The 23,409-nt window shown below is 42.0% G+C and overlaps 1 protein-coding gene and 1 pseudogene across 1 annotated transcript in view; both read right to left on the bottom strand.

The window, feature by feature from the left end:
• Window positions 1–7,966: 7,966 nt before the first annotated feature.
• Window positions 7,967–23,409, bottom strand: part of IL1RL2 (interleukin 1 receptor like 2) — a 36,993-nt gene continuing 21,550 nt past the window's right edge. The window contains exons 7-9 of the mRNA XM_058278000.2: window positions 21,554–21,697; window positions 10,555–10,716; window positions 7,967–9,002 (exon numbers count right to left, since the gene is read on the bottom strand). Coding sequence (XP_058133983.1) covers window positions 8,629–9,002; window positions 10,555–10,716; window positions 21,554–21,697 — 680 coding nt within the window. The 3' untranslated portion in view covers window positions 7,967–8,628. The remainder of the gene's footprint in view (window positions 9,003–10,554; window positions 10,717–21,553; window positions 21,698–23,409) is intronic.
• Window positions 14,380–14,898, bottom strand: LOC105747629 (chromobox protein homolog 3 pseudogene; annotated as a pseudogene).

Genomic DNA, 23,409 nt, shown 5'->3' with positions numbered 1-23,409 from the left:
TCTAGTGATTTCTTATTTCCTATTTCATTTAGTTCTGCTCTGATCTTGTTCTTTCTTTCTTTCTATTTCCTTTGGGGTTGGATTGTTGTTCTTTTTCTAATTTCTTCAGGTGTGTGATTAGGTCTTTGATTTGAACTCTTTCATATTTTTTTTTTTTTAAAGATTTATTTATTTATTTCTCTCCCCTTCTCCCCCCACCCCAGTTGTCTGTTCTCTGTGTCTATATGCTGCATGTTCTTCTTTGTCCACTTCTGTTGTTGTCAGCAGCACGGGAAACTGTGGTGTTTTTTTTGTTGCATCATCTTGTTGTGTCAGCTCTCTGTGTGGGTGGTGCCATTCCTGGGCAGGCTGCACTTTCTTTCGCCCTGGGCAGCTCTCCTTACAGGGCACACTCCTTGCATGTGGGGCTCCCCTATGTGGGGGACACCCCTGTGTGGCAGGGCAGGGTGGCTCTCCTTACAAGGCACACTCCTTGCGTGTGGGGCTCCCCTACGTGGGGGACACCCCTGCATGGCAGGGCACTCCTTGCATGCATCAGCACTGCACATGGGCCAGCTCCACACGGGTCAAGGAGGCCTGGGGTTTGAACTGTGGACCTCCCAAGTGGTAGACGGATGCCCTAACCACTGGGCCAAGTCTGCTGCCTCTTTCATCTTTTTTGATATATGCATTTATGACTATGGAATTCCCTTTTGGCATAGCTTTTGCTGCATTCCATAAGTTTTGATATTTTGTGTAGTCATTTTCATTAATTTCAATGTAGTTACTGATTTCATTTGAAATTTCCTCTTTTACCCACTGTTTAAGATTATGTTGTTTAACTTCCCTATCTTTGTGCCTAAAATGGTTTTCTAGTCCTTACAGATTTCCAGCTTCATTCCACTGTGGTCAGAGAAATTACTCTGTATAATTTCAATCTTTCTGAGTTCACTGAGACTTTCTCTGTGGCCTAGCATGTGATCTATCTTGGAGAATGATCCATGTGCCCTTGAGAAGAATGTATATCCCTCTGTAGGCAGGTGTGGTGTTCTGTATATGTCTCCTAGGTCCAGATCCTCTAGTGTATTATTCAAAGTCTTTGTTTCTTTATTGCTTCTCTGTCAAGATGTTCTAATGGTGATAATGGTGTATTAAAGTCCCCCAATATAACTGTAGAAGCATCTATTTCTCCACTTAGTTTTTCCAGTGTTTGTCTCATGTACTTTGAGGCACCCTGGTTAGGTGCGCACATGATTCTTTCTTCTTGAAAGATTACTTTTACTAATATATAGTGTCCATCTTTTTCTCTTACAATAGTTATGCATTTAAAATCTGTTTTGTCTGATATTAGTATAGCTACTCCTGCCCTTTTTTGGTTATTTTTTGTTTTTAAGATTGTTTTCCAGCCATCCATTTTCAGCTTCCTTGAATCTCCAGTTCTAAGGTGGGTTTCTCGTAGACAGCATATAGATGGATCACATTTCCTTATCCATTCTGCCGATCTGTGTCTCTTGACTGGTGAGTTTAATCCATTAACATTCACTGTTATTACTGTCAAGGAATTACTTACATTAGCCATATTTTCTTTGGGTTTATGTATATCATATATTGTTTTTACTTCTTTTTGTCTTTTTAATTGTTCTTACACTTCCCTCCAACTCTCTCTCTCCTGTTTTTTTCTTTCAACCTGCAGAACACCCTTTAGTATTTCTTCAAGTGCAGGTTTCTTATTGGCATACTCTCTTAGTTTCTGTTTAGCTGTGAATATATTGAACTCTCCATCATTTTTCAATGCCAGTTTTGCTGGTTAGAAAATTCTTGACTGGAAGTTTTTTCTTTAATACCTTGACTATGTCATACCATTGCCTTCTTGCCTCCATGGCTTCAGATGAGATATCAGCACTTAATCTTATTGAGCTTCCCTTGTATGTGGTGGTTCTAATTTCTTTTGCTGCCTCAGTATTTTCTTTTTGTCTTGAACATTGGATAATTTGCCAAGTATATGTCTTAGAGTAGGCTGTTGGGATTTATACTGTTTGGGGTACAATGCACTTCTTGGACATGTACATCCCTCTCCCTCAATAGAGTTGGGAAGTTTTCTGCCATTATTTCCTCCAACACTCCTTCTGTCCCCTGTCCCTCTGTTCTCCCTCTGGGATGCCTATCATGCATATATTTGTGTGTTTTGCTTGTCATTCAAATCCCTAAGTCCCTGCTGGATTTTTTCTATTTTTTTATCTATCTGTTCTACTATCTGCTTAATTTCAGATGTACTGTCTTCCACATTGCCAGTTCTTTCCTCTGCCTGTTCAAATCTGTTATGTGATGAGAGCATATTTTTTATTTCTTAGATTGTGCTGTTTGTCACCATCAGATCCATTATCTTTTTATGTATGATTACAATTACTTCATTATGTCCTCCCAGTGTTTTCTTAATATCCTTCATGTCTTCCCTCACTTCATTAAGTTGGTCCATGATATTTGTTTGGAGAGCTTTGATTAGTTGTTTGATGCTCTGCTTCTCTTCCTGGATTTAGTTTGTTCGTTGGACTGGGCCATGTCTTACTGTTTCTTGGTATGGTTTGTATTTTTTTTGTTGTTGTCTGGTCAACTCTCTATCCTTATGGGTTTATTCAGTTGATTAGCTTCTCTCTACTCTAGGACTTTATTTAGTTGCTGTTTTTGTGAGTGAGAAGTTTTCTCTTTAACACTTTGCTCCTCTTATTCTATTTCCTTATTGTTATCTATGTTCCCTTGAAGGAAAAAGATTAGGGCCAGAAAAAGCAAAAGAGGTAAGAAAAGAAAAAAGATAATAGTAATAACAATAGTAAAAGTAAGAAGAGGGACCCAATAAGACCTAGGAAATTGAATATTTAATTCATATAAGCAGTGTAGAGTAATAGGAATTTTTAAAATGGAGTACCTACAATTAAATGGGAAACTGAATATAGAAAAGTATATAAAATGAATTAAAAGGCCAGAAAGATCAAGAGAGGGGGAAAGAGAAAAGAAAGGACAAAAAGAAAAAAGTTAATAAGAGAAAGAAAACAGAATAGAAGAATTAGAAATTTAAAAAAGAAAAATTGAGGACTAAACAAAGAGAGGTGGAATGTAAGAACAAAAAGTGGAAGACAGAAAGATGTAGGAAGGAAAAGAGATAGTGTTGGTAGCCAAAATCAGTATACAGAGAAAAGGGGAATTCAAGGAAGAGGAAATACAGCAAACAAGAAACAATCCAGAAGCATATAATTTTTAAAAAGGGGGTAGGGGGGCAGGGGGAGACAGAGGAAAGAAAGACAAGAAAACAAAAACACAAATGCATAAGCAAGCAGTCAAACAAAAACTGAGGAAAAACAGCCTTCCCTCTTAGGCCCCTGTGGAGCTTCTCAGGTTGCCAGTGTTCATCAGTCAATTACCCTGTCAGCCTTCCCTCTGCAGGTTTTAGAGAGTAAACTAAGTTAAATTTTAAAACAAATGTAACCTTTTTCTTTTCTTCAGGAAAAAAAAAAAAAAAGAGACCCAACAGAAGCTAATACAAGAATACTGTCTATGTTTTCCCTGTCCTAAAGTATCAGGTGGATGTTTAATATCCCAGAGGGTCACTACTCTAAGAGGAACAGGGAATAAAAGGAGGGATTTGTATATTCAAGGAAGAAACTCCTCCACAGAGCTAAACTCTCTTGTTGGGTCAGTTGCTCTTCATAAAGCTATCTAGTGAAACCTCCCTCAGGCAGGTTTGACTCTTTGCAGTAGGATAAATTCCTGCTGGTCAGGTTTCTGTCCCTGCCCCCTTTCTATTCTTATCCCTTTCTCTCCCAGGGCAGCAGGATGCAATAGTCTGTGTGAGTGTTCCCTTTTGAAATTCAAATGGGACCCTGGTGACTTAACTGCAGAAAAAAAATGACTCTCAACCCTCTTCCAGAGCACTCGCTCCTCCCTGGGAACCCTAAATAGTCTCTTGGAAACTTATTAAGTGCTTCCTATTGCCAGCCTCCCTTAGAGGAGTTGAAATTTTGCTAGTTTTCAGCACCAGACTAGTTAATTGCCTGACTCCACCACCTCCCCCCAGGCCAATTTTCTCTATCCTAGGGCAGTTAGGTCACCACTCCCCTCTTTCAGGTGTCCCATTGAGCCATCTGGTAGGCTCCTCAAAGCTCAAAAAGGGGGTCCAGGCACTCAAACCCACAGAAGGGAAGCCCCTCTCCACCCTTCGCCAGAATCCTCCCAGTCTTGGAGAGTACCTCCTCCAGCTGGGTGACCTGCAGGAATTGGGGCTTGCCACAGCTTTTTGCCTTGAGGATGGGGCTTAGCTGTCCCACAGTTCCAGCCTCAAGGGCCAGAAACTCAGTTTTATCTTGAGCAATTGTTGTGGGAAACTGGCTTACCTATTTGTCACCTCTTGTTATTGTAAATTACCTTATTGTAGATGTTGCAAGTTGCTTCCTGTTATTGTACAAGATGTTCTAAGTTGCTTTCTGTTATTGTAAATTACCTTATTGTAGATGTGGCAAGTTGCTTTCTGTAGCCCACAGCTGCTCCTTAGCTTTCAAATAAATATGATGGGGAAACTAGGGTTGAAGCTCTCAGTTTCAAAAGCTGTGAAGCCCCCTGGTCCCATCTTTGTTTCCTCTCTTGTGTCTTTCTTTCTGTCCTTTTATTTCTTCAGTTCTGCGTCGCCTTCCCTTCATGCAGACCTATTGGTGAGCTGGTCTCAGCAAGGAATTAATCTTTGTTGGGCTCTTTCCAGATTGATGCCCTGAAGCCTCCCACTCTGTGGGTTCCCAGAACAGCTCGCTTGGGTAGGATCTTGCCCCCACTCAGCCATTTTTTGCAAGAAAATGCTGAATGTGCACTTAATTTGATGCCATCTTGCCTCTCCTTTCCCCCTTATACTTTGGATGTAGCTTTTCTGTAATTTAAAACTTCTTCAAAAAGAAAGTTTATTATATTTTTTAAAAGTTGGCAGAAAATCAGGATTCTCTCAAATGATAAACTGGCTACTGCAAAAGAGTTAGTTGATTGCCCCCCTCAATTAAAACATGTCCCTAAATATCTTGGCTGGAGTTCTTTAAAGGGTATCCTAGCTACTCAGAAATACCTATTGTGCCCACATGGTACTTCCCATGGCTCATCCCAATTCTCCCTCCATCACCACTAAGTAGGGAATGGGCTCAGAGAGGTCAAAAGCTTTCTCAAGGGCTACACAGTTTCCACCCAAGTCTCTTCTGCTCTTAACAACTAAGCAAGGTTCTTAGGAAGAGGCTCAGGGCAAGAAAAAGGTGGCATTAAGTTAACACTACAGGTATGTCTCAGATAGTATTTTCCTGGAAGGAAGAAGAGTGATTGTGGCTTAGCCTCATTGATTGACCTCTTCCTCTTAAAACTTCTGGCAGTTAGGAGGAGTCCACTCAAGAAATATAAAACCCATTCAACAAATTCTTAGTCTTGAATGCTAAATCCTATATAGAGCTAAATGCCAAAGTTTTTGTCCACTGCAGGGCAAAAATAAGACAGAACAAAACAAAAATTTGTAAGCTTCTCACAAAGTGCAGAATCAATCAAGGGAAATCAATCAAGGGAAATCACTCAGAAGCACTTGTGCACTAATAAATCAGTTTCTAGTTAATATCTACAATTGTTTGAGTTTTGTTTTTGTCAAACCAGGAAGAATTTTGACAAGAGCAGTATAGGTGTGGTTACAAAATGTGGAATAAATAATAGATGTTTTCACAATCTTATTCATTTAGTTCCCTCCAATGATTGGTGTCACAGGACTAAGAGGGTCAGAATACTTTCCTTCAGGGGAAAGAGCCGCAGCACAGTTAGAAGCTGGAGGTACCTGTCCTGGTTCGGCCACAACTAAGGGCCCTTAGTTTAGTCACTTTTCTTTTCTGGGCCTATTTGGTAAAATAGGACAGCTGAAATAGAATCTGTATTTCCCAATCTTTTCCCTATCATGGCACACACAGAAATGAATAAAACACACTGCAATAAGCAGGTAAGGTTTAGGTCTCTGGGCATACCATGAGTCAGTATCTCAAGCATAAATGTGTTAGGAGACCTGAATCTGTGTGGCAACCAGGCGGACAGTTCTGGGCTGGAGTATTGTTGCAATACCACTAAAATTCCTAGCCTACGTTACTTCCCAAGTAATTTTTAGGACTCTGAATGACTCACTTACCTAACACACTATAATGCAGGGTCTCTACATAAAACACTGTAAAATTCTGAGATGGCATCTTCTGAAAACAGAAACAATAAACCTTCTAGGGAAGATTGTCCTCTCGGGGCACAATGACCTTCTACTAGCCCCCTTGTCAGGCTTAAAAAAGGATGTCAACTCTCTGGGAAACCGTGGGCAAAATTTTGTGTGTATGTACATTTTTTAGGATGATATCCTTGGTTTTCATCAAATTATCAAAAGGGGTCAGAGTTTTTGATAAACTGCTAGGACTTACTGCCATAAAATAAGCCTTTACTGCCATAAGATAAGCCTTATCAACAGTTTAAAAACATGGTAGCTATATTTTAAAATCCCAAAGCAAAACACATGGTCTAACAAGAAAATATATTCAAGCCTGAAAACACTTAAAAATACAGGCATGGTGTTCAAATCTATGAAATGGCGGTACCCTTGAGAAAAGGAGCTTTTTGTATAGGACATAAAATATATTTTAATAAAATAAAAACATGCTGATATAATCCATGAATATTCTTACATTACTAAAACATACCTATACACTTTTAAACTGAAAGAAACTTAAGACAGCATTGGAGGGGTTTTTTTTGGTTGTTTTTTTTTTTTTACTGAAAACAAAATTCCAATTGAAGAATTCACTGGCAGTGTTCACCTCCCGTAAGTCACAGATTTTCAATTAACACATTTTCTTCTGATGGGTTGACTTTCTTTTTGGACAGCCTCCACTGGTTTACTGTGAGTGCAGTCACTCATTTATAAGTGGTTGTTGACTGAACAAAGTATCTTCTAAAATGCATATGGTAGGCCAGGAGCTCCTCAGAGAGGGCCACACCCAAGCGTCACTGACTCTTGGAAGTTAGATCACCCTTACACTGGATCTGCTTCTTCTCTTCATCCTCTGAAGGGAAATAGCTGGGAAAGAAGGGAGGGAAGGTGGAGGGAGGGGAGGGGTGTCCCCAAATCAGAATGGGGAGGGAGCTCCCAATATCCTCCCCAGGCCAGGGACCAAATGCCCATTGTATGCTCAGATTTTACTTCCAGGATCCAATCAAACAAGTCAGAGAGAGCTGGTCACCTGCTCTGAAGGTGCCTGGCCCACGTACCAGGTGTGGGGCATTATAATATGAACTTTCCACAAAACAAGGGCAAGGGGCCACTGAGCCTGCCAATAGCCAGGAGCCTTTCCCTGCACTGAGGACAATCTATAAGAATTAACGCAAAGGAAGAAAAGAGTGGTGGCAGGGGGAAGGGGATGGAAGAAGGAGCAGATCAATGGCTGTTTCCTCTTGGGGACAGCATGAAATGCAGCTTATTTTACTTAAACTCATGAATCCTCCATGAGGAATATGAGTCTCATGTTAGAGATGAATTAAGATGCAAAGAAATTACAAACATGGGATTAGAAGGGCTAATGAGCTTATCTCTTCAAGTGGTTGTCCCCTGACCCCATGGTAACAGAGAAGATTTGCCCTCCCCTCACAGAAACCTTCAAGAAAGTAAAAAAGAAAGGGAGGGAAAGAGGGAGAGAGGGACTAGGCAAGAATAATGAAACAAAAGCAAATGTGAAATAAAATAAAAAGTGACTCAACCTTGAGTCAGCACCTCAGTACAGGTAAACAAATGTGTAATACTACGTCATGTTAGAACAAAAGTTCTTGGGACCAGTGTTGTGAGTTGAACGGCATCCCATGAAAAGACCTGTTCAAATCCTAAGCCCCTAATGCCTGTGAAGGTGACCTTGTTTGACAACAGGGTCTTTTCAGAGACAGTTTGTTAAGATGAGCTTGTGCTAGATTAGGGTGGCTCTTAATCCAATGATTAATGTCCTTGTAGGAAGAGATTTGGACACAGACATTCACACAAGAAGTAATGAAGAAGGCAGAGATGGGCTTAATCCAACAGAAGTTTATTGTCTGGAGTTCTGGAGGCCAGAAGTCTGAAATCAGGTTGCTGACAGAGCCACGTTCTGTCTACTGCCTGTAGAAGAGAATCCTTCCTTGCTTCTGTTGTTTGCCAGCAATCTTGAGCACGCCTTGGCTTGCAGATGCATCACTCCAATCTCTGCCTCCATCTCCACATTGTCTTCTTCTCTTTCCCCCACTTCTTACAACGACAACTGTCACACTGGATTAGGGTCCATCCTAATTCAGAAGACCTCATCTTAATACATCAGCAAAGACCCTATTTCCTAATAGGGTCCCATTCACAGGTACTGGGAGTTAGGACTCAAACATATCTTTTTGGAGGACAATTCAACCTAAATTCTAAACCTCATTTCCCTAAAGACAGTTCTAATTGAAAAAAAGAAACAAAAGCAGTATACAACAGCAAGCTGCAGAGGCAGACAGCCCAAACGAGTGCATCTTTGTCCAGCTCTAAGCCACCACACAACAGCTAACTGTACATCACTGGCAGATGAAGCCCATGTTGACCTCCCGCTTGCCTACCATTCAGTCATAGGAAGTGCACTTAAGCAGCTGTACCGGAGAAGATGGCGGACACCTTTTGGGTGGCATGTGATATCTCACTTTCTTCCAGAACTTGGTCTTTGCAGACTGTGATTCCTCTGTGAAGTTCCCACTCCACTGGATGGCCCCATGCTTCTGTTTGATATACTTAATTGACTCTGGCAGGTCTGTATAGTCCTTGATTTTCTCCAGTTCAATCAAAATGACCTTCATTCCATCCTGGATAAGGGCATTGTATAAAGTGATTTGTTCTTCTGACATGCTCTTTAATACACCAAAGCCCAGTGATTCAGGGTCTACAATCATTATCAGCCTCCTGCACAGTTTAATATTTTCATCAATGACATTGACCACAGCTAAAAAGAAAGAAGAAAAGATTCAGAATGTCTCTTAATTAAAACAGCCTGGGTCTTAATGCTATAGAAAATATTAGAAATCAGTACTGAAAAGAGACAATGAACTTTAAAGTAAATATAATTTAATCAAATTAACAAAATTTTAACATTTTCCTCTCTTCTGTGAAGCCTTCGTGACTTTCCCCTGAAGAATTAGTTCCCTACGTTCATGAATCACATTATTTATTAAAGTTATTTATATGTTACTTTCCCTGGCCCACACTTTCTACCCACAGACTGTGAACTGCTTAGAAAAAGGATCTTGTCCTGACCAAATTGGTATCCCCAGAATAGCTGAAGGTCTGCCATATATTAGATGACGAATATATATATTTTTAAAATTAGAATTAGAAAGGATAGGGGAAAAGTAGATCATGCAAATGTTGTGACAATCTTGTATTTGTGTTTTCCTTTTATACGTTATAGATGTTCAAGTGACCAGGACTTACAGAATTGATTTAGAAACTAAATAGGTCCTTTTCTGTTTGGCTTACTTTTAGTGCCTAAAACAGTACATGGCACATTGCAGATGCTCAATAAGTATTAGCTGAGTGAGTGAATGAATGAATATCAATATGCTTTTGAAATAAATGCTCATCCGCATGTTTACGAGATGCTTGAGATGAAATTTTCATTTCCTCTTGGAGAATGATTTCATAACTTGAAAAGGTATAGACTTTTCTCTATGGATAATGAGTAGCCTAGAAATCCAATGTACTTAGGAACCTTTTCAAGTGACCTGGAATAGGCCACTACTAAATGCTATGAAGTAGTTATCTCAATTTCCCAGTACTTGAAAAGGATATTTATTTCAGATTTCAGCCATTTCACTGCACACCATCAATGAAAGGGAACATACAGCACAAGGGGGCCTTTTCCATTTGTTGAGTCCCATAGTGGTCTGTCCCTTCTCAGGTTTTCCCTCATTTAATTTTCTCACCTGGCTCAGGAAAGCATTGGTTACCCCAGTTCCAGATGAGACAACTGAGGTTCACAGATGTCAACCACACTGACCAAAGTCATACTGTTAATAAATTGGGAGAAGCAAATAAGGAACTTCTTCCCTTACTTAGGTAGGGGGGTGAGGAGTGGGAAAAGCTGAGTTATATAAAATCAGCTTTAAACGTGAGCTGATTTATATATTCAGACTGATGGAAAACTCAGCATTTAGTCTCTGTGACATGAGAGCAAATGGCCCCTTGTCTCCTTTCAGTCTCTTGGCCGCAACGATGCCATTAGCCACCTGCTCAAGATAAAGGATTCCCCTAGTCCTTACTCCAAAGGAGAGACACATTATTCCAACCTGGAATCCCAGATGTCACACTGTATTACAAGAACATGCCTGATGAGAGGACAGAGCTGGGCCCTGACCACCACGGTCGGGGCTGGCCCAACTGCCTGTGGTTTCCGGGAGGAGACAAGCAGAGGCCCGGCCATATGTAAAGCAACAGAAGGGGAGTGGTTGCTTCCCTTTTGATTCATTTGTTGTTTTTATACCTCACTTCAGACATACCTTGTCCGGGAAAGTCGTCCCTCCCAAATATAAATAACTTATATCCACACTGCCTCTCCAGCACCTCAGGCAGGAACTTCAACACGAGCCTGTCCAGGTCATGCCTCCGGCTTCCATGTTGAAACTTAGGATACAAGACATACGCATCATACAGCTTCCTATCTGAAAAGGAAATCAGGGAAATATTCTTACCACATCCTCTTCTTTTAACAAAGTAAAAACCTAAGCTGCTACCAGTGTGTCCCTTTTACTTGCATTCAATGAACCCAACTGGCTGACTTGGTGGAAGGCATCTCATTCTCACAATCGGACCTGGAAGGAAGGTGACTTTGTGCCATTACAAATGAAGCCAAGAGTAGAAGGGCAGCATGATTTCTCTGAGATCAAAAAACCCTACAGCTTAAAAGCTTTTTGACTAAGTCCAAAGACTATAGTGTGGCTGAAAGAGGAGACTAGGGAGCAGATTTCAACAAAGTCGCCCTTGGTGGCTCTTGTGCAAGAGCAGAGTCCTACCTGCACCAGGCAACATGGGCCCACTCCCTCCATAGGCAGACCCCCTGGTCATGGCAATTGCTCCTTAGAGGAGTGAGCACCTGAAGAGACTCTAAAAACCTGGTGTTTTGTTTTAAGAAGTCAAACACAACAGCGTGTGTCATCATCACCAGGATGGCAAGTAGAAGCCACCTTGCTGGCCAGCGTAAAGGTGAACAAGGTATAACATCTAAGTGGGCAGACTTCACATACACAGAAATGGAAAACACTGTAACAAACAGCTGTATTCTTATCTTGTATTTGCCTATATACATTATATTAAAGGGCTTGGGGATTTAGAAAAATTGACAGGCTGAGAGCAGAGGGTGAGCAGGGCAGGAAAGAGCACAGCTTGAGAAGGTCATGGAAGGTAGGAACACTTCTACTCTACTCAGGTTCGTATGAATGAGTAAGTAACAGACGGGCCAGAGGGTTTGCATAGGAGAAGAGTGTACAAAGTGAGTTTAGTTGGAGGAGAGGGTAAGGGCAGTGGGAGTCTCATTTGAAAATGCAATTAATAAGCACAGGAGTATTTAGAAAACCAAAGCCAACTTAATGGAAACCTGACAAGGGAAACCTCTCCTTCCATTCCCTTTTCATGGGAGTTTGATAGAACAGACTTGAAGAGGGGTGGGTCTAAGCCTAACAGAAGAAGGCAAAGTCTTGTATTCTACATTTGTCAAAATAGTAGTAGTTAAAATGTGCACAAAACTTTAATTTCCATGCCACCTTATCTGGTTGCGTGAGTTCTCACCACTGTTAGCCTTCAAGTCTCGGCTCACCTGTCCTCACCTTCTTGTAGAAAATGGCAGCATACATTCACACACAAGAATGCACACATGCACACACACGCATACCTGCCGTGTACATGATGCATGCACACACACTCCTTCCTTTTCCTCCAACCCCCTTTCATGAAATAAGCTGTGCGAGGGTGTGTCTTTGTGAGAGCAGAGCCATGGCTGGTTCCCGCTCTATGTGCAGCACCCAGAGCCGGCCCTGGGGCAAAGCAGGCCTCACTAATACCTGCCAAAGGTCTGAATGGATCTTGATGTTGCGAAGACTCAAAGAGGTTAATCATCACAGTCCTCTTTTTTGAGGTTAGGAGTACTATATGATGGGCAGATTCGGCTTTTTAATGAATTATTAGGCTCATAGAGCAGATCCTAAAGGGAGGATTAATTGGTGTGTAGAGTTGGCAAAAATACAACCCAGTAAAAACTCCTCATGGAATGTCTTGACCATCACTCAAGTAAGAGCTTATTTGTCTTTATAAACATTAATATTACACAGTTGCCTTTCAAAAGCCAGAAGGGTTTTTTTCCCCTTTGTACAGAAAATGAAGGAGAAAGAAAAGATTTCATAAAGTCCTTATGTTTCTAAACTTTTTAGGGAGGAATTAAATTTTCCCACTGGAAAATTTGATAATGTTTCTCTTTTTTTTTCTTCTACAGGGTTGATATAGCAGTGTGGTATTATTTATGAATTCCAAAAATAGATATTGGATTATGTTTGTCAATTGGTCTGTTTCTCTGGGTATATTAGATTGTACTGGATTCAGAGGGTTCACTCGATTAAATTATGATTATAGCTTTGATTGGGCTACATCAGTAGGACCTTAAGTCCCCACCCCCTTTGTGGGTAGGGACTCACAGAGAAAGCAAAATGGCAGAGGAGTTTTGATATTGGAGCCCGAGAAGTACATACACAGAGAAGGCTCCATTAGACATGGCAGAGGCCCCAGGAAGAGAGAGGAGCCATTTGCCTGACAGTTTATAGCTGGCCTTGTGGAGACAGCAGAGCAGCTGAGCCCGGAGAGGAATGAATCCTGGGAGAGAGACCAGACTTGTCCCAGCCTGTGGCTGAGATTGGAAGAAGCTGGGACCATGGGGCCTTGGGAGGAAGAGGAAGTGTGAACTCTTGCAGACATCATCCACCATCCTGCAGCAACAGATGCAACAGACTATGGGTGAGAAAGTACCTCTTACAGTACCTTGAGTTGGACTCTTTTTTTTTTTTTTGAATATAAAACTATTTATTGACCACTGTTCACCAGTATTTACGATAAAGTAAACAATATATAGTTGTATAACATTCTGATTAAAGTTATTGTTTTTCCTGGCTTCTGCTGAACCAGCAATCCAAATACTGAAAAGATTGAGCCTACATGTAAGGAATGCATTGGGGGGGTAAAGAAAAACACGCAGGTCAATAGTTTAGATTGCAAAAGTCCGTTTACCCATTTATGCCAACAGGTCCTAAACAGTAAACATCTAACCATCTGACTAATTTCCATATGCTAATACTGCATAGGGATTTCAACTTTCCATAAAGAAATGGCTCTCTAGAAGCAAACTTTAAATACTCATTTAACTAAACCTTGCTTGGCTAACGAAAACACAACAGTATTTACCTTGTTTTCTCATCTGGGTTGGGAGATTGTTGGTGGTGTCAGATTTTCCTCTCAGAGTTTTGAGAATATTTGGGCATTATATGACTATAGATATGGACAATGGGTTTTGATCTGGTTGCTCTGTTTTATATTTAAGGTGCTACCGGGGATTGAACCTGGGACCTTATACATGGGAAGCAAGCGCTCAAACCACTGAGCCATACTCGCTCCCTAAATTATCTGTATTATTTACATTGTCCAGTTAATTACTGAATCAACTATTTGATTTAAAAGCTTATGACTTCAGGAAAATTTTCAGTTTAACTTCAAGTGATTTCTTGGTTTGCTAAGAATGATGGCATCCCAGAAGCAACATGGACTTATCTATGGTTGTGAAATGCCATTTTTAATTTGAATGGTTTTTTGGTGAATGTTAAAAAAAAATACAAAAATAAAATTTACATATGTATTTATATACACACACACAAATAAACAAAAAATCTCCAAAATGGTCCTTGGGCATACATGGGTTAAACACAAGTTCGAATTCAGTAATGACTGAAAAATTTTTCCCACATTTATAAAAGATGCTCTCTAATAAAGAGGAAATAATATACCATGGTAGCAAACGTTCTTTTCTGATAAATGAAGAAACTACAGAAAGCTTTCATTTGTGCAAAATAACCAGTGATAATGATGCAAAACAACCCAAAAAACCACACAACAAAAACCAAAGCCCCCCAAAAACCCTAATTCCCCCAATATTTCTACTTCAAAACAAACATATCAAACTTGATTTCCATTAGAATGTAGTTATTCTTCACAGTAATAAATCAAAAAACCAAGACCTAGATTGTATATATATATATATAAATATATATATAAAGCCACAATGCAAACAATTATCGAGCTTCACCTTCTGGACAAGAATGCAAGTAAGTCTCTCTTCATAAAAAGCAGTTACAATCTGAGGACACTTCATGTTTGCCTCTTTTGCCAGCACCAAGTCGGCCTCGTCTGAATCTTTCCATTTCATAAGAAACATGAGCTCTCCACCGCTGTCCATGGCACCAATTACGCATTCAGGCTCAAGACTCTGGTAAAGCCTCTTGGTTTGTCAGCGGCATCTCTTTTCATCTTTGATTTGCTGTCATCAGATTCACTGTCGGATAAAGATTTTCTTTTTATACCATCTTTTTCTTTACCAGCTTTTTGAGAATTAAGAAATGCTTCAATTAACTCTGGGCAATCTAAATTTCTTAAGGCTCCCAAGTACTGTCTGCATCTGTAAACCCCTTCCACTTTAGGAAATACTCCTCTTTCCCATTCACTACACGTTGAGCCAGTACTTTTTCCACCACAAATTCTTAAGGCTCTGCCTCTTCAACTTTTTCGCTCTTTCCATTCTGCTTCTTTCCCATTTCATGTTCACTGCCTCCGTGCTGCTCCGGGTCCTGGGTCCGTGGCGTCTCCGGCCCTGCGTGCCTCCAGCTCGAGCCACATCCCAAGGGAAGGGGGCTGGGAGTTGGACTCTTTGGGGCCTTGTGGCTGTAAGCTTCTACCCCTAATAAATACCCTTTATAAAAGCCGACAGGGTTCTGGGACTTCGCATCAGCACCCCTGTGGCTAATACATTGGTTGGTGCTGTGTTCACCTTCTGGCTGGGCCTCCGGGTAACTGCAGCATGTCTAGGTCTCTACGACGACATCAGACAGGCAGGTGCTATCACTGCCTCTGCCAAGCCCTGACACTCAGGCCTCTCTGTCTCTCTTTTTCCCCACTGGCATTGATCTAGTTGACCACTAGGTAGAACTTAAAAAAATAAAAGTAAAAAACCACCCCCTTGGCTTGGTCAAGTGTATCCTTTTGATGGTGTTCCACATAGCCTGTCACCAACTAAGCCATCGGAGGATACAGGGACCCCTTGCTCTCCACAGTCAATGACAGAAGATTTGAGTGGCATGTCTTGCATCTTTAAAAAACTCAAAATACAAAAATGCCTGAAATTTTTGACCATGGGGGTGAGGATGAACTTTTGAAAAGCAATGTGATTCACTGACTTGTTCTCAGAATGCAGTTGGGTCTAGTCACTTTCAAATGACCAGTTTACAATCTAGAGACCAAGAGAACAAAAGACCAAGCCGCAGCCATTTTGCCTGCTTTGGCTCCCTGGTTTTGAAGGGTTCTGCCAGGCAACCACATTTCCCAGGCTCTTTGGGTCACAGACCATCAATAAGAGATGTGGTAACATTTTTTGATGACAGGTAAGAAAGCTGAGACCCACCAGGCTGCATGGTTTTTCCAAGGTGTTCCAGCTGAGAAGCACCCAGCCTTGATTCAAACCTCAGGGGTCTGACTCACAGCCCACCTCTCTCACGCGCGGCTGAAAACAAGAACTGGGAGCAGGAGACCTCACAAAGCACATCCGACCGGTCCAGGGCGAATGTGGCAGATTGTATTTTCCAAAAATAGCCTCAGCCATATTTCTGGTCCCACCTGCTCTTTGAGAACTTTGCCATCCTCCCACAAAGAGCTGGGATCGATTTCTCTTCCCCTTAAAATGGGGTACACCTTGGTAGCTACCTTGACAAATAGAATGCAGTGGATACAATACCGGATATCCAGAGGCCAGATCATAAAAAGAAAATATGGGTTTTGCCTGGTTCTCTTGCTTTTGGAAGACTCACCTTTCCATGCCACCCTTCCAGGTACCACCATGCCAAGAGGAGGCCCAAATGAGCCCACAGAGAGAGACCACCTGGAGATGCCCCTGTGGAGAGGAGCTGAGCCACACAGCCAGAATCAGCTGCCAGTCTTCTGGCTGAGGCCACAGACATCAGAGAGAAGACACAAGCCTGCCCCATCCACAGTCCTGACCCACAGAATCGATAAGCCAAGTAAACGGTTGTTCTATGCCACCAAATTTTAGGGTAATTTGTTTCCCAGCCATAGGAACTGAGGAGAGTCCTAACAGCAATAGAGATTATGAGCTGAAGTCCTCCTAAGTATCTACTTCATCGGGCAAATTCCACAAAGGTGATCACCCACAGGTGAGGGTTCTGAGGAAACTCTTGCCCTTGCTAAGGGATACTCTCACAGCCCGCCGCTGCATAACGGTGAGGTAACAGTTCATTCAGGTGGATGCTCTGGCCAAATTCCTTTTGTTTCCTAAGAAGATCCAACCCTCCCTTCGCTGTTAAAGCATTTGCATATGCCCTTATTGATTGTTGGCAAAAAAAAAAACAAACAACAACAAAACTTATTATGAAAGATTGCCGAAAGATGATTCGTTACTTTCTCATGCTATTGCTAAATTTTGGTCCTGACTGAATCAGGCCAGTGGGAAAATCCACAGAGGATCACTGTGGCCTTCATGCAGGTGTTTTCACTGGACTGCGTGTGGTTTGCTGTCACGGCCCCAACATGCCTAGAAGATACTTTAAGAAAAGCCACAGAAAACATGCTATTGCTTTTACTGCGGGGACACTGCTGAAGACAGGTTCATTCCATTGCACCCTTTTAAAGTGAAGAGCCCCCACATATTTCCCTTAGCAATTAGCCTCAGGAAAGGCCATGTTCTCTCAGGAGCAACTGAAAGGGGTGGACACTAAGTATACAATGAATGTCGTGACTGCCTTTGCTTTATCTGGTAAAGAAAATTGACCTTTAAAAACTGTCTGAGATATGTAATTAATTCTACCTCCTTTTCTTTCTGATCCTGCTTTTCATTTTCCTTTTCCTTGTTCACTGTACCCGTTTTGTTCTTGGTGTTTTTAATCAATCTTCTATTTGGAAAAACAGGAGGGAACATACATATCTCTCTAGTAGATTTGAAAATTTATCCTTATGGTTTTGCACACATGCTCGTCTGGCAGAAGGATTTTTAAAGTACCTAGGATTTAATAGGGAATATACAGAACTTGCCAACTTTAGCCAGACCTGTCAATGACTTAATTCTGTGAGCTTCCTATACTTATTAATAGTGTCACAAAGCCTGACCAATCAGGTTAGAGTGAACAACTTACCATAAAAGGCCACCATTTCCCTCCCTTCTGCATTTACTTCTTCCATTCCGGTCTCAGTATAATACCACACCACATACAAAATACCCTGAGGGAAGCCAAGCTGTCAGCAGCACTAATCTTCTGGTCTCTACACTAGCGCATCGCAAAAGGCACCTAAAGCTATTCGTCCTGGACAACGCTCAAAGGGGTGTTACAGGATCGTTCTCAGAGATGGAGCTGTAGAGTCACAAAATACAAGCATACTTTTCTGAATTTAAAACCCAGCAGACACACAAACAGAAAAGGACCCAGCTGTAGGCTCCAGTCTCCAGCTCTGGGAGCTGTCTCAGCTGCTCAGCTCCTCTGCTAAGCCCGAGTCGCTTTTCCTTTTCTTCTCTTCCTGCAAAACTTGACCTCACTAATAGCTTCAACACACTAATGCACCCACCAAATCACAGCTGTAGTCACACTCCCCGGGAGTCTCCATGAATCAGGGAAGTGAAGAATGCCATGGAGCTCCCAGAAATACCACCGAAGTCCACTCACCCCCCTTAGTCAAATGGAAAGCAGCCAAACCATGCACATCTTAGCATCAGAAAAAAATAAATGTTGGTGGACAGAACACTCTTCTTGCAACCTACTGGAATCAAAGAGACACAGAAGAAAGAGAGACACTTGGGATTATATAAAACAGGGAACCTCTTTTTGTTCCATGGACCCCTCTGCCAGACAGGTGAAAACCACAGGCCCCTCTCAGAATGTAGCAGCAGATAGTTTTATGACACTAAACAAGTGCCTGATCTAACAACAACCATAATTTTTAAGTGGACAAGTGTAAGCAATTTTCCAAGATACGCAACAACCGTAATGTGATATGAAATGAATACTACTGTAATTTATTACATACACTCATAAGGGAAGGAAATGCTAGACTTCAGTTAGAGGTCAGAGAAAATAAAGATGGTAAGTTGATTTTTTTCAATTCAAGCTCACAGACCCCCTAAAATCTTTTACACGGACCCCTGGTTAAGAACCCCTGACATAGGTGTCATTGATGGGGGATGAATGGGTGGGAGGGAGTTCTCTAGGGCATGCATATAGGGTATATAGATATGTTTGGATGTTTGTTGAGTACCCACATAGTGGGTAGAGTTTCACACGACAACTGAGGGAGTGCTGAGTTCCCATTCTGGGGAACTCTGTCACATTCCCCAATGGAGCAGCAACAATCCCCCAAGTGCAAGGGCAAAGATCAGTGAAGAAGGATGGTCCAATGATGGGCCCTTGATACTGATGACTATGTTTATGAGCCTGTGTGCTTGAAATTTCACCTAAGCCCAGAGCTGTAGGGTGCTAAGTGTTACCTCCTGAGAGCCTCCATGTTGCTCAAATGTGGCCACTCTCTAAGCTAAATTCAGCAGGTAAATGCATTACCTTTCCCTCAGTGTGGGACATGACTCCCAGGGATGAGCCTCCCTGGTGCCAAGGGATTACTAACAAACACCAGCTGGTGATGCAACTAGAAAAAGACCTTGAATAAAAGGGGGAAATGGTAAAGACAAATGAGTTTATATGGCTAAGAGACTTCAAAATGAGTTGGGAGGTCATCAGAGGGGTCATGCTTACACACATCTCAGCAGGATCTCAGAGACAGCCAGAGTAGATACAATCCCAGGTACTGGTGCTCCTGAGGGCTACGGAGACACCCAGGTCCTATGGTCATGGCAGATGGCTCTGGAGTTCAGTGCCTTGCCAGTGGGCCCTACTTTGGAATTTATGCTCCTGATTGTGATAGAGCTGGACTCAGATACCTTTTCTGTTACTTTTAGTAAACCTGTGGTTGGTGCTGGGGTTGGTGCTCAGGAGACTTGAATCTCTGGACTGTCCATATGCCAGCTGGGCCCTGAGCCTCAGCATACTTGCAACACCTACTCTCCAGTTTGTTGGACTTACCTAGGTCAGCTAACAGGGAGGTGAGGCTGGTTAACCACCACACCAAGGAAACGAGAGCGTCTACAACTGCAAGCAGGAGAATCCCACTCATCAGCCATGTGGGATCTTAGCCCCCTCTCAGTTTAGAAGTGGAGTGGACATCATCATCCCAGGGTCCTCAGGATGGAGGAATAAAATATGGATTAGAATAGACTTATTACTATTCTACTATAGAATTATTGTGACTCTAGCAATGGAAGAAACATGTGGACAGTGGCCATGGAAGTTGCTGAGAGCAGGGAGAGGGAAGAAGAGGTGTGGTATGGGGGCATTTTCGGGACTTGGAGTTGTCCTGAATGATATTCCAGGGGCAGATGCAGGACATTATATATCCTGCCATAACCCACTGAATGGACTGGGAGAGACTATAAACTGCAATGTAAACTATAATCCATGCTGTGTAGCAGTGCTCCAAAATGTATTCATCAAATGAAATGAATGCGTCACACTGATGAAAGAGATTGTTGATGTGGGAGGAGTGGGGGTGGGGGGTGGGGAATGGGGTATATGGGAACCTCTTATATTTTTTAATGTAACATTTTGTGTGATCTGTGTATCTTTAAAAAAAGATAATAATAAAAAAGGGAAAAATTAATCCCTAATAAATAAATAGATAAATAAATAAAATAATTAAGTATATTTTTACCAAAAAAAAGAAGCCCTGATATATAGCAACCTCGACAACAAGGGCTGCCAATGATACACAGACCACAAAAAAAAAAATAACAAAAAAAAAAACAAAAAAATACACATCTAATTGGACTATCTGCAATACTGGAAACACTTGATTCTACAAATGATTTTTTTTCTCATCCAAAAGGAGATCACTGCTTTCCACAGAGCCCGAGAATTGCCAATATTGTATTCTGAAATTCAAGTTAGAGTAAAGTTCATATTTGGACATCTACATTTTATAAAACTTGGGGACAAAAATTTGCATAGTGTTTTTATAGACAAAGGAGGCCCTGAATATAAATGATGCTCTTCTGTGTATTCAGTCCTCCTTAGACTTGCTTGGACACCATCTCCCCCACATCCCTGCCTTGTCAGCAGTGCAGGTCTCTGGACCTGAAAGTTATGAATTTGTGTATCTCTGCATATGCCAGTTACACAGACTTCTAAATGCCTTGCATTATTTTTTTCCATCCAATTAGGGAAAATTCAATCAGATTTATTATATTTTTAAAGGCCTTAATAGCTCACATCCATTCTCAGTCAAAAAAGAAAACATCACAAAGAGTTAATCTGCAATTGTGGGAAACATCTGTTACCCAGCATTTGACACTGGCTGCCCACGAACATCACAAACAAAAGACCAGAGCAGAGAAGCAGGTGACAATTTGCTTTTGACCTCCAGGAAAGCAATTTAGCTTCTCCTCTCCCACAGGTCCCTGCTGCAAGTTTTCCTGTATACAGCTAGCTTACTTACATCCCACAACACTCTATGAGGCTGCCTTTGATTTTATACCACCCCCCCCTGTTTTTTTTTATAGCTGAGAGACAGAAGAAAATTAAATACCTGCCTAAGATCACACAAATGAGCAAGTGGAGAACTCAGATTCAAACTCAAGTCTGTCTCTCACCAAGATTGAGCACTGAGACTTATCTCAAAGGCTTGAGATTTCAGACTACGATCTTTTCATGCATCAAGTGCAGTGCCTAGAAAGAGTGGCCGCCCCAACCAGCTGCCCATCTCCCTAAGATACATTCTGCTCATGCATCAAGGATGGAGAGCACTTTGCTCCAGGAGAAATTTTCTTCTTTTGCAAACACTGTCCAATGTGAGAACCTGTCTAAAATGGGTGCAGTGGGATACAGAAGATGATTTCCAGCTGTTTAGCAAAAATGTACTCAGTCACTAATACCATGCAAGGATTAGTGGAGCAAGCAGTGCTGATGATCTTAGGTAAATAATTTCTCCAAAGCGTAGGAAATTCTAGAGAGACTGCTTCCTCTAAATTTTCCATGAAACATGAAAAGCAAACATGAAAAGTAAAATAGGGCAGCATGTAGTTAAAACGGCCATATAGATGAATGAATCCCAATTATGAATCCTTTTTCAATGATTACCCACATTTACCTTCAACAGTCCCAGTAGAAGAGAAGTTGCTTCGATACCAAAGCACAATGTCAATCTTAAAAAAGTTGCAGATGACTACAACCAGCACAGCTGCGCCTGTCAAGGCAATGAACCCTCCTATCAAGTAAGCTCGAAAGTCTGGAGCTAAAGGTGGCAGGAAAAAAGGGGGGGAAAAAAAAAGAGAGAGAGAGAGTCAATGATATCCTTTATCAATGCAGATCCTGTTAAAAACACCAAATAGAAATATAGAAAAATAGAGGATACTGCTTAAATATTTCTTTAAATTTAAATAACCAGTATGGGAGTAGAATAATCTGCTCTAGACAAAGAATATAAGGAAACACGTCTTGGGCTCTTCGGTACCCAAGGACAACTCTGTAGGCACCGAGCCACCAGTGGAAGATGCCTCACAGCTACCCACCCTGGCAGGACTGCTTTCAAAACACACATGGCCAGATTCTACTGCATCATCACTAGACTCTTCCAGGTTGGGGCCTGAACATGTTTAATTTGAAAAGTTTCCCAGGTGACTCTGTTACACACTCTTGATTAATAAGCGCTGCGGTAACTGGTTTCACTGCTACTCAAAACTGAGTATCAGGACTCTTGTCATAAATAAAGAGCCCTCAGCTGTCTCCCCTGCAGGCCGGCCCTGCGCCGCAAGGCTACCTGAGTGCCAAACTCCCACCCAGGGACACACTCTTGGAAAGGGCGTAGACCTCCTACTCTGCTTGGTGAGCACATTACGGGGCAATTATGGGTGAAGGAAGTGGGGCAGGAGACGACAGAGGAGCCGAACCAGTTACTCTGGAACTCCAAGTCCCTGCCAACAGGTTCCTACAGATCCGAGAATAGGAACAACGCAGCTTTCTGCCTTACCACAACCCCAAAACCCCTGCCGTCCAAAAAAAGGAGCTTCCGGGAAGGGGAAAATCAGAAAAGAGGAAGAAGGAGAGAAGAATAGAAACCCTCCCACTCTTTACATCCACCACATATACCACTTCCTTTGTGGGCTCTTCCTGATTCTCCAATCCCAACTAGATGGCAGGGAAAGAGTGGGCGGTGGGCGTCTCTTTTCTCCCTGAAGCCCCACAGCACTTTCATTTTGTTTTAACATTCATGAAAGAGTTTATTATAGCATGCTTTAGGACACACTATGCTATAAACTAAAGACTTCCTTATTTACTAGTGCCTTCCTTTGAATGCATTGCACAGAAAAGTGCAATAACCAAAAACACACTGGGTGCCTTAAAAATATCAATCCAATGATTAAGTCCCAGCACTGTCAAGGTTAACTGCTGGCACACGGTGCCCAGTGCAATCCCTGGCCCCATTAGAACCCCCGACATCTAGCCATAATTAGCAGAGTCTGCCGTCCCTCGCATTTGGTCCTCCTTTTCATCCTTTCCCTGCTTTTGTTACCATTCCTTCTTAGAGTCAGAAGGCCACTGCCCTTTGGGAGGAGCCATGTCTGGGAGCTTTAATAATAAATACCATAGGGACCTGGTGTCATGGGCCATCAGCTGCCGTGCTCGGGAGCCCATTCCCACGATAGGTATGAGATTCAAAAGGCCCCTGGCTAAGTAGGCAGGAGCCACAGCCTGAAATTTTGGGTGGGTCATTTATTGCATTAGAAGTGTTATATCCTCTGCCCTGTAAATCTGTTAAAACGTTGATGGGGAAGCGGATGTGGCTCAACCAGCTGGGCTCCTGTCTGCCATATGGGGGGCCCTGGGTTCACTTCCCAAGGTCTCCTTGTGAAAGCAAGCTGGCCCACACCCGCAGAGAGATGACAGCCCACGCCAACAGTAAGCTGGTGCAGAAAGATGATGCAAAGACGGGAGGCAAGGAGACAG

The sequence above is a fragment of the Dasypus novemcinctus genome, chromosome 17 (assembly GCF_030445035.2).
Source record: "Dasypus novemcinctus isolate mDasNov1 chromosome 17, mDasNov1.1.hap2, whole genome shotgun sequence".
Classification (NCBI taxonomy): domain Eukaryota; kingdom Metazoa; phylum Chordata; class Mammalia; order Cingulata; family Dasypodidae; genus Dasypus; species Dasypus novemcinctus.
Note: the sequence above shows the minus strand (reverse complement) of the source record. Positions and strands in the feature narration are given on the sequence as shown.